We start from the raw sequence: 15,045 nt of genomic DNA, 5'->3' as shown, positions 1-15,045 counted from the left end.
CTTAATAAATCATAATACGTAGTTATGAGTAAAGTGTCTTCTCACCTTACATTAAAACTGTCCAGGAAGAAATTTATTAATTACTAACATTTCCCAAAACACGTGTCCAAAAACATCAATAAGTACTATCAAATGTTTCATTATTTTCCCACGGCAAATTATCGAAGGGCAGCATACAGTACGCGTGTGAGCGGGTAAGAAATACAGAGCAGCGTTCACAGATACGGGACGACCGTAGTGCGAGATGGCCGCGTCCGTGCCGGCCTGCGCGCCTCCCATGCGCGTGTTTTGACTTATTTTTGACAAACGACAGCCATATTGTTTGATTATCGGATAATTACAAATTAATTTCTCGAATCGATTAAAATCCGTCGTCGAGTGAAAATTTGAAATCTTGAACGCGGCCGTAATAAAAACAAAAGCGTTTTTTTTTCTTAAATGCTCCGTTTGCATACGTGTGGTGACATTTTGTGATTATGAGTGTTAAGTTCTTGTGTAACTATTATTATTTGAGTTTCTTATCGTTGATTCAATATAAATTGATTAATTGTGTCGTTTCACGGCGTACGGCTGGATTCGTGGTTAACATTGTTGATAATTTGGAAGAAAATTATGGATGTTAATTTTTTGTTTTGATTTTCGGACGTCAATAAAAAAAAAACATAAGTCTGTGTGTGTGAGTGAGCGTACAGTTGTGGTAGTAGTTGTACCTATCTTTGTGTGAAGCGTCTTAATTTAGATCAGTGAAAAATAAACTGCTGAGTAGTTATACAGTCAGTGGGTTAAATTTAGTGCATTCTACGCTAAAGTTCATAATATAATTATGCAGAATGGTGAAGTTTTGGTGACACTGGTGACAAGAAATGCGACCGTCTTTTGGTTGTTGTGATGTTTTAGTGCTCGCTTGTAATTCGTGCTTCCTTTGTCTATTGGATTGCTAAAATTATGGATAAACCATCGATTAAGGTGAGTTTCATTTGTACTACTATGGTAACAATGTTTATTACATTTTTCATCCCATAGCCATCCTGAATTCTTAAATAAATAACATAATGACCAAATGGTACAAAAAAATTGTCAAGTAAGTGGAACCTAGGTTAAGTTGAAGAAACCTTACTTAAGTATACTTAATTAAGTTTCATTTGCAGTTGCAATTTAACCTTTACGACACACGAATTAAACATATTATTACATCGATCTTGAATACCAAGCGCAGTAAGTAGGTATAAAATCTTATGAACGTACCTATACGGTAGGTAGGTACCAACCCTACCATAATATTTATTCATTTCATATTTTATTGACGTCATCCTTTCTGATTCCCATTGTTTAAAAAATCTTCAATAGCAAAAGATTCTGTAACGATTACGTACCTATCCTACTGTATCTTACCTTCTCATATATATTTGAAGTACTATAGCAAGAGTCCTAATATGCTGAAGCATAAATGCCTGGGGAATAAAGTTATTTTTTCCTTGAAACCAACAAATGACAACAAATAAAATGTATCGATTTGACAGCTGTCAAAAGGTTCAGCTATATTTTGCAAAACTGTACAAGTTGTATCATACATACTTAGTTAATTAGTTATACCTTTTTTGATACCTACCTACCTAGGCAAATACTAGGCACACCTATAATATACTTTATTAGCGTTTTGCCGTCTCCTTCTTTCTAAAAATAGGTGCTTTGGCAATATTACAAACTAAAAAAAACATAAGTAAGTATGAGAAAGTACTTACATATTAATACTGAAATCAAATAGTACTACTACCTACCAGCCTACTTAAACTACATTTTACTTTTTTATAAAATAGTGTGGTTTATTTTTTAATAATGATAATACCATAAAGCGAGGTGACAACCCTAGCGTCAGTCGACGGGCGCAATATCAGCAACTGATAGTGATGGGGTAAAGTATGTACCGTATCTTCCTTATCGAAATCGATAGTCTTTTTTAGGGTAGGTAAAGGTATACATATTATTCAACGATATTATAGTACGAACTAGAGTGTCAGTGCAAAAGAAACGTCTCAACAAATAACACCCCACTTCGACCAATGAGCTCTTATTTTGAATAAGTTTGGTTAGAAGACTTGTAAATTTATTCATTAGTACAATGGTCGTCATTAACTGAACTTAAAACGGTTTGGCAGTAAATAAAATGCGACAGTTTGTAGCTTTCTTTTTGATTGTCTAGTTCGTAATATATCTAAGTTGCCGTGTAAAAATAGATTATCATAATTTAGATAGATAGGTAGATAGAATATTCTTTATTTGCACACACACATGAAATAAACTTACATAACTTAAATACTAAAACATACGTACAAAAATGCCGGCCTTATCGCTTAAAGCGATTTTTTCAAGACAACATTAGGGTGGAAGGATATTTATGATCAAAGAGGGGTCAAGTGTAATAAAGAAATTTAGTTTTCGAGTCGAGATCGATAATATAGGAGTCGTTTAACCACATCACTACATCACGCTGCGGTGTTGTCGGCCATTCGTCGGTATTATTATGTTTTTTTTTTTACATATTTCGTTTTAAAGTTACGTTTATGTTAGTGATAAATAATGGTGAATGCAACTAGCTGTTCTTTTTAATCGTGCACCAAAAACGAGTGGTTTTATAACTTTGGCCACTTGCACAAACATATTAAATCTGGATTTAGTGAAAATCTCGATTTAGTGTCAAATTTTATATGGACTGACGTTTCTTAAAACGAGATTTGACACTAAATCTAGATTTACCTAATAGTTTTCTGCAAGTGGCCCTTAGAAATGGTTGACCGATTTAAATGCCTTTTTTTCTCATGGTGATCGAAAGTTTTCGTACTAAACTAATCAGGAATTGGCGAAAATATATACTTAAGTCAGTTTTTTTTTATCTCAGATACTCAATAGAAAGATTCTGAACAGTTCATCAACAGTCGATTGTCCCGCTAATAGAACGATACGTCACTTAATCGCTATTTAATACATAGAATAGAATACATCTTTATTGGTCACCACGAATATTAAAACATACAAAGTAGAAAAGATACTTATAACCTAGAAACAATGAACAATATGCGGCCTTATCGCTATCGATCTCTTACAGGCAACCTCTCTCTCTCTCTCTCTTACATTACTTATATGTATATAACTATTTTTTTATTGTCTGTTCCGAATTCAAAAGTTAGATTTTCGGCAGTTTGATAGTTAACCGTATTCGTATAACATAAGACGACAAGCAAACATACACCGTATAGCTTCATATTAATATAGTTAAACTTGCCACATCACTGGTTCTATGAAATAAAGGTAGGTGATACAGTCCTACTAGTGATGTAGTGATGCTTAACTCGAATGTATCTTGATCGATGGTCGATGTTTTTAAGCATTTTTCAGGCAGTAGGTAACACAAATATTGCCTCCTTATTTTGAACTTAACTACTTAGAGTACTTAGATGCTATCGGGAGTCAGATGGTCTCCTACCTGAACCCACTACAGTCGTCGAAATATATAATAGTCCCGTTTGGACAGCTACACAAATTTGCTATTATTTACTCTTGATTTACTTGATGAAATACATAAAAAGACACATAATGTGGCTTATATTTTAACGACTGAAAGAAAAAAGAACTTTTGAAGCACCATAAGTTACTTATTGTTTAGATTTTGTATGATTTAGATTTGACACCAGCTGATCCCATACATTTTCGAGCTGTCCAAACGGGCCTATTATATTTCGACGACTTTAGCTATCTTACTTACCATACCGCACGTTAACTATCAACAAACCTTAGGCCCTGTTTCCAATGATATGATGATATGTGATATGATATGTGGGGACATCTCACACACGGCCATCCGACCCCAAGCTAGGCAGAACCTGTGTTATGGGTGTCGGACAGCTGATATATCTACACAAATACATAGATAGATAGATACTAAATATAAATATCAACACCCAAGACCCGAGTACAAATATCTGTCTTTAAACAAATATCTGCCCCAGCCAGGAATCGAACCCGGGACCTTCGGCTCAGTAGTCAGGGCCACTAACAACTACGCCATTCGGTCGTCAAATGTCTGGTTAGTGGCTACCTGTGAGATAAAATACTTGCTGTCACTCTCTGTTATTATTTTTTTGACAGTGACAGCATGTATTTTACCTCACATCACAGGTAGCCACTAACCAGACATTGTGAAACAGGGCCTTAAACTTATCTCTCAAAGCGATGCTGCTTATTGATGTTGATTACCGAATTATTACGGGGTACTTTTAGTCCTTATACAGGATGTATTTTTCCAACAACCTACATACATTATTATGCTCACGAATGTAAACCCCGAGTCACCCGCTTTTCCAACAGTCAACAACCTGTATATAAATATGTATATATATAAATATATAATATATGTATGTAAAAAACCCGGTTGATAGTGCCTCGTCTGTGAAGGTCACTACGTTAAAATCGACTTAGTATGTTATATTTACAGGGTGTCCGTAGAAGTATAGATAAAAAGAAATATATCTTTAGCTTTAAGTACACTTTTAATTGTCTTTAAAAAATTCGTTAAAAAAATATCTACCTCCCATACAAAAGTCACGTGGCTAAAAAAGTTTCCATCGGATTCCAAAGTCACAAGTATAGTTACTCAGAAAGATCCTTTGAGTCACCCTTGGACACCCTGTATAAAACGCACAAGTGGCTACATTTATTTCTGCGAATGCAGCGCCGTCTATCGGGCTTCTGGGGGTTACTTTGGCTTACGAAAAACGAAGTGTGCTGCGCTAAACAAGACTCTATATATGTATATCGTTGTATTAAATTTTGTATGTTGCATGATAGCCCATTGAAGATTCGTTAATTTAACACCGCGAGGTAATAATAGACGTGTTATAAGTGTAAGTGTCTGTGTTTAAGTTACTGTAGCTCTCAACCGGCTGAACTGATTTTCGATTAGTAGTTTACGGATCATAGATAATGTTACCCTGAGTGTGCATGGCCATATTTTATCAAAATCAGTTTAACCGTTCAAAAGTTATGCGACTTATAGTGTTGATTGTCGTGAAATTGTAACGTTTTGCTTAAGTTATAATTGAGACTGAGGTACCCAAAAAATACTGAAGCTAACCCCCTTATTCATAAAAAAGTTAATACTGGACGCTTTAGCTATTGAACTGTTCTGTCACTCTCTGACCGAGAACAATTTGTTCTTTGACACAGAGGGATAGAACAGTTCAATAGCTAAAGCGTCCAGTAACTTTTTTATGAATAAGGGGGTTGGCTTTATCTCGTTGTAATAAGCGAGCCCGCGTGGTGGACTAGGCCTGAACCCTTCCTTCATTGGAAGGAGACCCGTGCCCCAGCAGTGGGGACGTGACGGGTCGTGACCTGTAGAGCGATCCGGAAAAAACGCAGCACATTCTATTCGATAGTCTATTCGAAAGTGCTGTCAACCTGTCAACAACAAAATGGCGTGTATAGATTTGCGAAAGTTTGACAGCTATCATTCCATAGGTCATTGTCAGAATAATATTATGTACTCTGTGGTCATTCTTTTCGAAACTCATTCGAAAGGTAAAAAGTGTTCGAAAGTGCTGTCAAGTTGACAATAGTCGTACTCGCATTCGATTCTATTCGTTAGCTCGAATTTTCGTGATACGGGTACTGACAATTCTCATTCGTTCCTTCGTTCGTTGAGAGACTAACCCCCCAGTGTATGACGTTGTTCAAAGTTCACAGAATCTCAGGATTCACAGGTAGTAGGGAGGGAGGCGTCTCCCTAAACCAATAATGTGGAGCTGGAGTTACGTTTAGAAAATACGCATCTCGTAGGGTTGCCAACTTGTGACTAGCAAAATAATTATTACTTAAAGTAAAGTAAAAATGTTTATTTCCTTTAAAAATATACAAGAGATGGTGAATGTACTGACCCCCACACTAGGCAATGCCTGTCCCGTGGAGGATAGAGATAATAATTAACCCATTTAAATACAGCTTTACAAGAACATAAAACTTATACAGTGCAATCTTGGATACATTTGATATATGTTAGAAAATAAAATAAAAAAGTGTGTTTGTGTTTGTGTGTGTGTGTGTATGTGTGTGTGTGTGTGTGTGTGTGTTTGTGAGTTATGGTGTGTTTGTGTGTTTAGATTACTTTACAAGGAGTGCCAGAAAGTGTGTATGCGGTAAGTGCCAGGAGGTGTGCTGAAATGTGCGCTATTTTAACTGTTTTAATAGACTTACTTTAGCTTATTACTTACTTTTCCCGCGAGCTTCGCTTCGCCTTAAAAAGTATTCCCGTGGGAATTCCGCGATAAAAAGTAACCTATGTGCAGGGTGTCAGCTAACTCCATACCAAATTCCATACTCGCAAAGTTTCGCCTTTATAATATTAGTAGGATTAAATCGATACTTAGTGCTTGGCAGCCCTACAATAAAGTGGCCATTTTGTGTATGTGTGGAGACAAAGCATTATCTGCAGATGTGAGTGAAACAAAACATTATATAGTACTTATAAATGCATTCTGCGTTAACTGCTTCGTTTTTAAAGCAAAATAAGTGTAATTTATTGTATAAGAGTTTGGCAGAAAACACAAAACGTAGGTATACCTATTTAATGTATTTCTAGTGTCTTTAGTTTTTGTTGTTAAGCCCCAAAGTGTTTTTTGCCTTATTTGATAAAAATATACTGTACTACTACAAAAAACTTTAGACACTGTTTGACAAGTGTTTAAAATGAAATTTGATAGAATTTGTAGGCGTTTGACAGCGCTAAACAACTGTTAAATACTGTCTAAGTTTTTGTGGTAAGGCCCATAATATTTTTGCGCCACAGAATAATATGTAATTATAATTGGCACTTTAAAGATCGCCCTTTAATCTGTGGAAGCCGTAAAGGGCTAATGTATCAAGCGCTTTAGGCAAGAAAAAACACTATAGCTCTCTCGCTCTAACCTATAGGTCCGTCCTTGTCGCTTGGGTTGTTTCAATTTTATACTTATTGATTCTGAGGCCGTGCGATTGGACGTACCGTTGGCAAAACAAGATGTTAATTATGCAACATATAATTACATAATTATGTTAATGAAAAATGTGGTTGTCTGGAAGAGATTTAGTGATAAGGCCGCCGATTGTACTATTTATTTTCTTTTCTATTTTTGTGAAACTGTTTCAGTTTGTGTGCAATAAAGAGTATTTTATCTTTATGGCAAAATCTATTTAAAATATCCTTCCATACAAAGGATGTAAAAAATAAATAATGCTCAAACGAAATTCCACATTTTAGTCCGTACTTTCCCATACATACCAATCACATTAAAATAATATTACTATTTTTTGTTATTAGGTATAATTATTTTTTCTATATACACAAATCTTTCCTAAACCCCTTTTCCACAAAGAAATCGAAGCCTACAATTCATAAATACTTTTAATTTGTACCTATTTTATAAAAAGTAAGTTTTTTGCTAACGGTACCTTTTGTTAAAAAGGCCACATCCGGAGTTTAGCTTCGAACCGTACTTGCATTCATTCACTATAACCTGACACTGCATTTTAAAAGAGGAATGTTATAAGTTTGACGTTTGCGTTTGTGTGTCTATCTACGACTACTCAATTCATAATTTTATATATAGATGAGCGTTAACTGACGCTTAATAACAATAATAACTAATAAACAATGAAATCATGCTATCGTACCACCAGTATTGGTTATACTTATGCCAAATCTGTCATAACTTTCCTTTCATTGTTATAATTTGTATTATAAAATATTTATTTATTTAAGTACATAATTTTGTCTGAGCCACTAGTACGGGTTTTATACTTTACGAAAACGTTTTGATTAGGTTTTCTTTTGTGATCTGCATACATTACCTGTCAAAACTTTCATTATAGTTTCGTTTGTTTTACCCCCTTATCATAAAAAACGTAGAACAAAGATATCCCTGGTTTAGAACCGGTTATGGTCCAGAGATTTCACACTAATCAGTATTCGAAAGCCGGGTTTAAACCAGAACTATATTTAGTCTTCCTCTTCGTCGGGGTAACCAGGGTAGACATACAGTACGTCAAGTAGGTACAGATTTCATAGTTTGTCGAAAACTATAATAAGGGGGTATAATAAATGTAAACCATTAAAGTTTACATTTTCTTGCATACAAAGTAGCGCCTCTGGCGGAAACTATCATGCAACTTTTGACAAATAATGTATGCAGATGACAGTAGAGAACCTAACCTTTTTTCGTTTTCCAAATTTGCAAAACCCGTATTAGATGCCCGTATTGTTATGTTGGTGACACATAAATCCATATTCTAATATTCTATTCTATTCTTTGCTCCAGCTGGTGGGCGCTCCGTGCGGGCAGCACGGCCAGTACACGTTCTACAAGGCGCTCCGAGTGTGCGGCGCCGACGAACGCATCCTCGCCATCGGGGACTTCTTCTTCGTCAGGATCTGGCAGGACTCCGAGCTGGTCTCCATCGGTAAGGCATCCTGAAGACGCGATATCGCACGATACCCAACAGGCACGGGTCTCCTTCCTATGCAGGAAGGGTTTTCAGGCCCAGTCCACCACGCTGGCTTACTGCGGGTTGGTGGACCCCAACACAAGCAAGCTTGTGCTAAGAGAGTTGACGGCTGGGCTGAACTGTCAGATGTTTTGGCCCATCCAATGGCTTACCGTGCCATGTGTTGCTTAACGTCTGGAAATTCACGGAATTCAACCCGTTAAACTTCTTTTTTAGCGTGTCGGTGAGATTAGACACTAGGATTGGACTAAGTTTTGTCAGTCAGATTAGCTGGCCTATACCTACAACAGGCTTGAACTGACTTAAAAGACGCATATGCCAGTAATCTTGGCCATGCAACCTAGAAACCAAGAACGAACCTACCCAACAACTCTCTCAGCACAAGCTTGCTTGGATCTTAATGTTCAGGTTTCTTCCCTGTGGGTTGTTATGATGATGTACTAACCACGGACCCTCTCCACCAGGTGAGCTGCAGCTGCTGTGGACGGACCGCGTGTCGGACCAGACCCTGGTCAGCCTGCGCCTCTACTTCCTGCCGGAGAACACGCCCGACGGACGCAACGGACATGGGGAGGTGAGTCTTATACCTGATGATGATGATTATTCCTCTAACTCCACGGGAAGTAAACATATACCTACATATGCACACACGACTGTAATCCCTGAAGGCGTAGTCAGAGGTGGCTCACAAGCGAGCCACTTTTCGCCGCACATTTTGTACTCACGTGATAGGTTGCGAACCATATCGACGAGAAGTAAAATATATATTTATTCCATTAAAGAAAATATTACAAAAATACAGGTTATAAATAAAATAGTACAAAAAAGCGGCCTTATTGCTCAAAGCAATCTCTACCAGACAACCTTTGGATGGAAGAGACAATTTTAAAATAATTTATGGGAGTTAATGGCCAGAGATGAGAGTTTAGGGCCTCCAAAGTTCTTCTCCAGACGTTTCTATCCTTGGCTTCATCCCAGGAGGTTCCGACGGAATTGAGCCCGCTGAGGATGGATCTCCTCCAAGATATTGCCTGTCACCCTTTGAGCCGTACCAATTTTGGCGAAACGATGCTTTGGCCAAAAGTTGCTATTACGAGATTAAATAGTGAAATAAATATAGGCCAAAAAAGGTAGAACCATTGTCAATAGACGTTGCGATGTTATTTATAATTTTAGATCTAAAAAAACTTCGCGTGGGCGCGTGACCTAAAACACTTTCAGCCATTTTTCAATAAGCTAAATGAACTATTCTCTTCTAACAGCCTGTATATCAGTCGGCAGTCCTTCTGGGATAAAAATGTAGGTACCTACAAACTAACATTTGCTTGTAAGCAAAATAAGGCTGTAAAAATAGAATCGATAGGTAACAAGAATATGATTGATTTTCCTAGTGTTCAATGTAGGTCGCAAGATACAACTTGATACCTAGGTCCGTCCAATACAGCGATATGTAATACGAACTATAGATGGAGTGGATTATAGATGGAGTGTCATTGCAAAAGAAACGTCTCGACAAATAACACCCCACTTGAGCTCTTATTTTGAATTAGTTCGACGAGAAGTTTTGTGACTATTCAATGGTATAATGGTTGCCATTAGGTTGTTTGATTTTACTTAACGCATTTTCATAAGTACGTACACTTGTCCAAAATTAATAATGCATATGCAGATCTTCACACCCGAAGCATTAAATCGTAAGAGCCTTAAAAAAACACTTGCATTTTGCAAGAAATATGAGTCAATATAATGTGTCACATAATCGAAAACAACCGATCTGTCAAAGATTTCTATGCCCATTATCAATTTTGGAGCACTGGCAAGTTTTATTATAAGTCATTTATAGACAATAAAAATCATCCCTTTTCTAAACCAAACATACCTATTACACAAAAATAAACTCAACTAAACACTGAATTCGGTAAACAATAAATAAATAAATACAAAAACACGGCCGGGCCGTTAGCTCGGGAACCCGAAATCCCTGATTTCTGGGTCGATAGTTCCGTCTCGCTCGCACTCACGAGGCAGGGGGTCACTTCATATATCCAAGAACTAACGAACGAGCATTGTCACGCTATCCGCACGCTTAATACAACGAGATTTGGTTAACGCACCTTCGGAAAAACAAAACTGCAGAGCTAACCTGCCCCCGTATTTTGTAACTTTTTGAGAGTTAGCAACCGGTGACAATTAGTATCAACTTAGAGACTTATTAACCGAAAACACCAAAAATCTTAGTGAAAGAAATATGCAAGAAGCCTGCCAATATATCCTTACATTCAACATAAACGTTTGTGAAATCACAAATCAGATAAGTCCGTAAAAAGTTATTAATTAATAATGTTCTAAGTTGTCAGCCATTTTATACCAACCAACCCCACTCGGAGTTACATAATACGGGGGCTGGACTCTATATCGTTGTATTTAGCGTGCCGATTGCGTGACAATGTTCGTTTGATAGTTGGTCGGGAGTGACCCCACATCTGCCGTCTCGCTCTAAGCCGTGTTGGGTAACGTCAACTATTTCATGGATGAAATTACAATTCGGGACGCTGGCCCAAACTTTAAGAAGAAGCGATTTATAATTTATTATTACCGACTGTTGCAAATGTTGTATAGTTTATGGTTGTACTAGCTGTTCCCGCCCGCTTCGCTACGCCTTAAAAAGTTTTCCCGTGGGAATTCCGGGATAAAAAGTAGCCTATGTTCTTTCCCAGGGTCTAGACCGTATGTATACCAAATTTCATTCGAATCCGTTCAGTAGTTTTGGCGTGAAAGAGTAACAGACAGACAGACAGACAGACAGACACAGTTACTTTCTCATTTATAATATTAGTTAGGATTATTTTGACAGCATGTATATTTTTATTTTTTATTTTTATGTGACTTTTTAGTTAACTTTTAAGTAGGTGTTTAGGGGTGTAAATAACTGCATCAGGTCCACTCAAATGGAACGTTTGTGCATATTATTTAACGTCTAAACTGTCTTTCTAAGCTTGGACCATTTCCCACCACGCTGGTCCACTGCGGATTGGTGGGTTCCCAAATCTAGAAGTGCACGTTTCCTCACGATTTTTTCCTCCACCGTAAGCACTATGTATGCAATATGCGTAATAAGTACATAAATTACCACCACAATTTAATTAGGACCTCATTGTCACTTGTCATAGTCGGGATTTGAACCCGTATGTATGGGGCGTGAGAAGCAGCCACCACTTTCGTTAAGGAAGAGGCTTTTTTTATATTTTTTGAAAAATCACACCATCGCTACCTTAGTAGCACTTAGGCCAGTTTATACAAAATAGTTAATTGCAAATTTCAAATGACTACCGCGCTGCATGCATATATCCCAGTCGGAATTCGAACCCGCAGCCACTCAATAGGGAACCCTTTTACAGTGAGTTAATATCGCATCGATTATTTTATCTAGTTTTCCATAATTAATTGCATCCTTAATGTAAGGTGTATTAATTATTAAAGTACGAGACCAAATACCTAACTACCAACACCGTCAAAGTATTAGCGTCAATTCACACGTACCACAACCACACCACGTCGCAGCGACAAAATGTGGTCAAGCTGTGGTAACGTGTGAATTGTGTGACAGCGGCTTTTTGCAGTTGCGTTGTGGCAGCGACAAAATGTCGATGTGGTTGCGTTGTCGCTGTCATTGCGATGTGGTAACCACGTCGTCGTGTGCATTTAATAGGGAGAGGAGGTGGCCGCGGTGCCGCCGCCGCGTGGCGGCGTTGCCGTTGCGATGTGGTTGCGTTGTGGTTGCGATGTGGTTGCGATGTGGTCGTATTACACAGGTGGTCGATAACAACGACAAAATGTGGCACGTGTGAATTGGATTATTCATTGTCAATACAAAATATACGCCCGACCACACCGCGTGGTTGTGGTGTGGTTGTGGTTGTGGTACGTCTGAATTGACCCTAAGGATACTAGGTAATAATAAGAGTCATGGTGGCGTTGAGATTAACGATATACGACAAGATGGTGTGTGATACAAAAACAAAGCAAAGAACTGTCCGCATTCTGTTTAAAAACACAAAAAAACACGCACTCACGCCTTGTACTAATGTACTCCCTTGCGAGGTAGGCAGAGGTGCATTGCTGCACCCACTTTTCGCCAGAGTGTTATGTTAGTCCCAATGTAATAGGGGGCGGGCCTATTGCCATTTTACGGGCACATCCAAGACCCGAGAAAAAATATCTGTGTTCAAACAAATATCTGCCCCAGCCGGGAATCGAACCCGGGACCATCGGCTCAGTAGTCAGGGTCACTAACCACTACGCCATTCGGTCGGCATTCTGTTTACTGTCAAACTATTCATTTATATAAATAAGAGGACTCCACAAGGTACACTTCTACCTAATTTAATAACAAAATTGTTTTGAAAACTATTAAAAACGGCTTAGTATACCCTTTAAATAAGTAGTTAAAAGCATTTCTGAATAACTGTTCTTTCTTATAACCTTAATAACCTAAAAAGCGAAGCTAAAAAGTTAAAAACGCTTGACAATTTCTACAAAAGAACACACAAGTTTAAACTTCTTCTGATGAGAGATGGCTAAGAACATTATCTTTTACTAGCTGTTCCCGCGCGCTTCGCTTCGCCTTAAAAAGTTTTCCCGTGGGAATTCCGGGATAAAAAGTAGCCTATGTTCTTACCCAGGGTCTAGACCGTATGTATACCAAATTTCATTCAAATCCGTTCAGTAGGTTTGGCGTGAAAGAGTAACAGACAGACAGACAGACAGACAGACACAGTTACATTCGCATTTATAATATTAGTTAGGATATCGTAACGCAACCGAAAATCTATATATTTTAGAAAGTACAGTCTGACCAAAGAAACCTGACCCTCTCTCAGTGTGACAATGCTACATGAGTAGGTAGGGTCCGACTCCGCTGCACGGGTCCCTTATTGACGTAGATAAACGTAATTATATCGCGATTCGCCATAAATACAGCGCTGTGATTGGTGGAACGCACATTAAACGATTTTATCGCCGTCGATAACGGACCCATGCCGCGAGTCCAGGTTTCTTTTCCCTAGACTAGACTGTACACATACAAGTCAAACTTACAACAGCCCTCTTCTGTCCGGAGTTAAGAACGTAAATTAAATCCTTTAGAACTCCTCCATTTTCATTCGTTGAACATGGTTCTAACTGGACAGCGTTAGGCGAAAAGGACTCAACCCACTACTTGGACAAAATTATACTATGTCTGTACTAAAAATACTGTGTAAAAAAACGAGAAGGTATTCGCCCAGGGTTAATACATGTAAAAAGAACAATAAAATGAAAATACGATTTTAACATATTGCATGAAAGTAAAAGCCATATATTTACTTAGAACTAAAGGTTATTCTTTTAGCTCGATGACAAATTGACATTTACACTCGTCAATAAATTTAGAACCAGTTTTTTATCGGTAGTCAACTCTAACCACTAGTCAAGTCACTTGTCAAGCATAAGAACTACATAATATATGTATGTATTATAAATTTTGTTGCGATTTTCGACCAATGAGTTAAGTCAAAAACCGGCCCATATTAGCCGACATAAAAGAATAGACTAGATTTATATGTGGGATGAGTCCTTTATGCTGAACATCGTCCATCTGATAGTCGTTTAAAAATAGAATCGGTACCAACACTGCAATACCATACTTTCTATGGTATCCACGTCTAAACGAGTTTTGAACTTGTGGCTTTAATAATAGGAGCCGTTTTACTCTGGACAGGTCATAGGTGAATTCTATTGGTGGATGGTAGGGTGTTAGAGCTATGCGGTTTGGATGCGAATAAAAAATATTTTGGCTTTATCTATTTTAATTTCTTTAGCCAAAATAAAATTACGATTGGCGCGTATAAATAACTTTTAAATTCTAGGTAAGGTTGTGGTAAGGTTGCCTGTAAGAGATCGCTCTCAGTGATAAGGCCGCCTGTTCTAGTCTATAAGTATGTTTTTGTATGTCTGATTTATGTGGTGTTCAATAAAGCAATATTCTATTATAAGTTCTACAAATATTAATAATCATGACAAACGTTTTGTATTTTATCAATTTATCACTTTTGAAATTAAGATATGATTCAATTGATTTTTTATTTCAATTGGTGACGCTAGTTAGCCGTTGTGACGGCATTAGATCATGAAATTCGTCAACGTACAAGTGTGGTCGCGGCTTAAATCATTTTCGGCGCAGACTCGTCTGTTCTCACCTTAAACTGCCGATTATGATTGATGATGTGAATGATAAAAGTGTTATTAAAAATTTCTCGCCATAGATATTACATTTTTAACGTGACGGAATTGGATAATTTAACGATTTCGTTAACAATAGATAGGTAAATTTTAGTTTTGTAAGTCATATTATTACTATTAAGTAACATTAGTTATGTAACTTAATATTAAGTACTTACCTAGTATATATATATATATGGTAAAATGAGGTAGGTATATAATATAATATATACCTAGATACCTACTTATTCATCT

The 15,045-nt window shown here is 37.4% G+C and overlaps 1 protein-coding gene across 1 annotated transcript in view; it reads left to right on the top strand.

Annotated features, from left to right (window-relative positions):
• The first annotated feature begins 208 nt into the window (after nt 1-208).
• LOC105384959 overlaps nt 209-15,045 on the top strand; it is a 58,586-nt gene continuing 43,749 nt past the window's right edge. The window contains exons 1-3 of the mRNA XM_048629811.1: nt 209-966; nt 8,346-8,487; nt 8,997-9,106. Coding sequence (XP_048485768.1) covers nt 946-966; nt 8,346-8,487; nt 8,997-9,106 — 273 coding nt within the window. The 5' untranslated portion in view covers nt 209-945. The remainder of the gene's footprint in view (nt 967-8,345; nt 8,488-8,996; nt 9,107-15,045) is intronic.

Source organism: Plutella xylostella, chromosome 24 (assembly GCF_932276165.1).
Source record: "Plutella xylostella chromosome 24, ilPluXylo3.1, whole genome shotgun sequence".
Classification (NCBI taxonomy): domain Eukaryota; kingdom Metazoa; phylum Arthropoda; class Insecta; order Lepidoptera; family Plutellidae; genus Plutella; species Plutella xylostella.
This window is presented reverse-complemented; position numbering and strand designations above follow the sequence as displayed.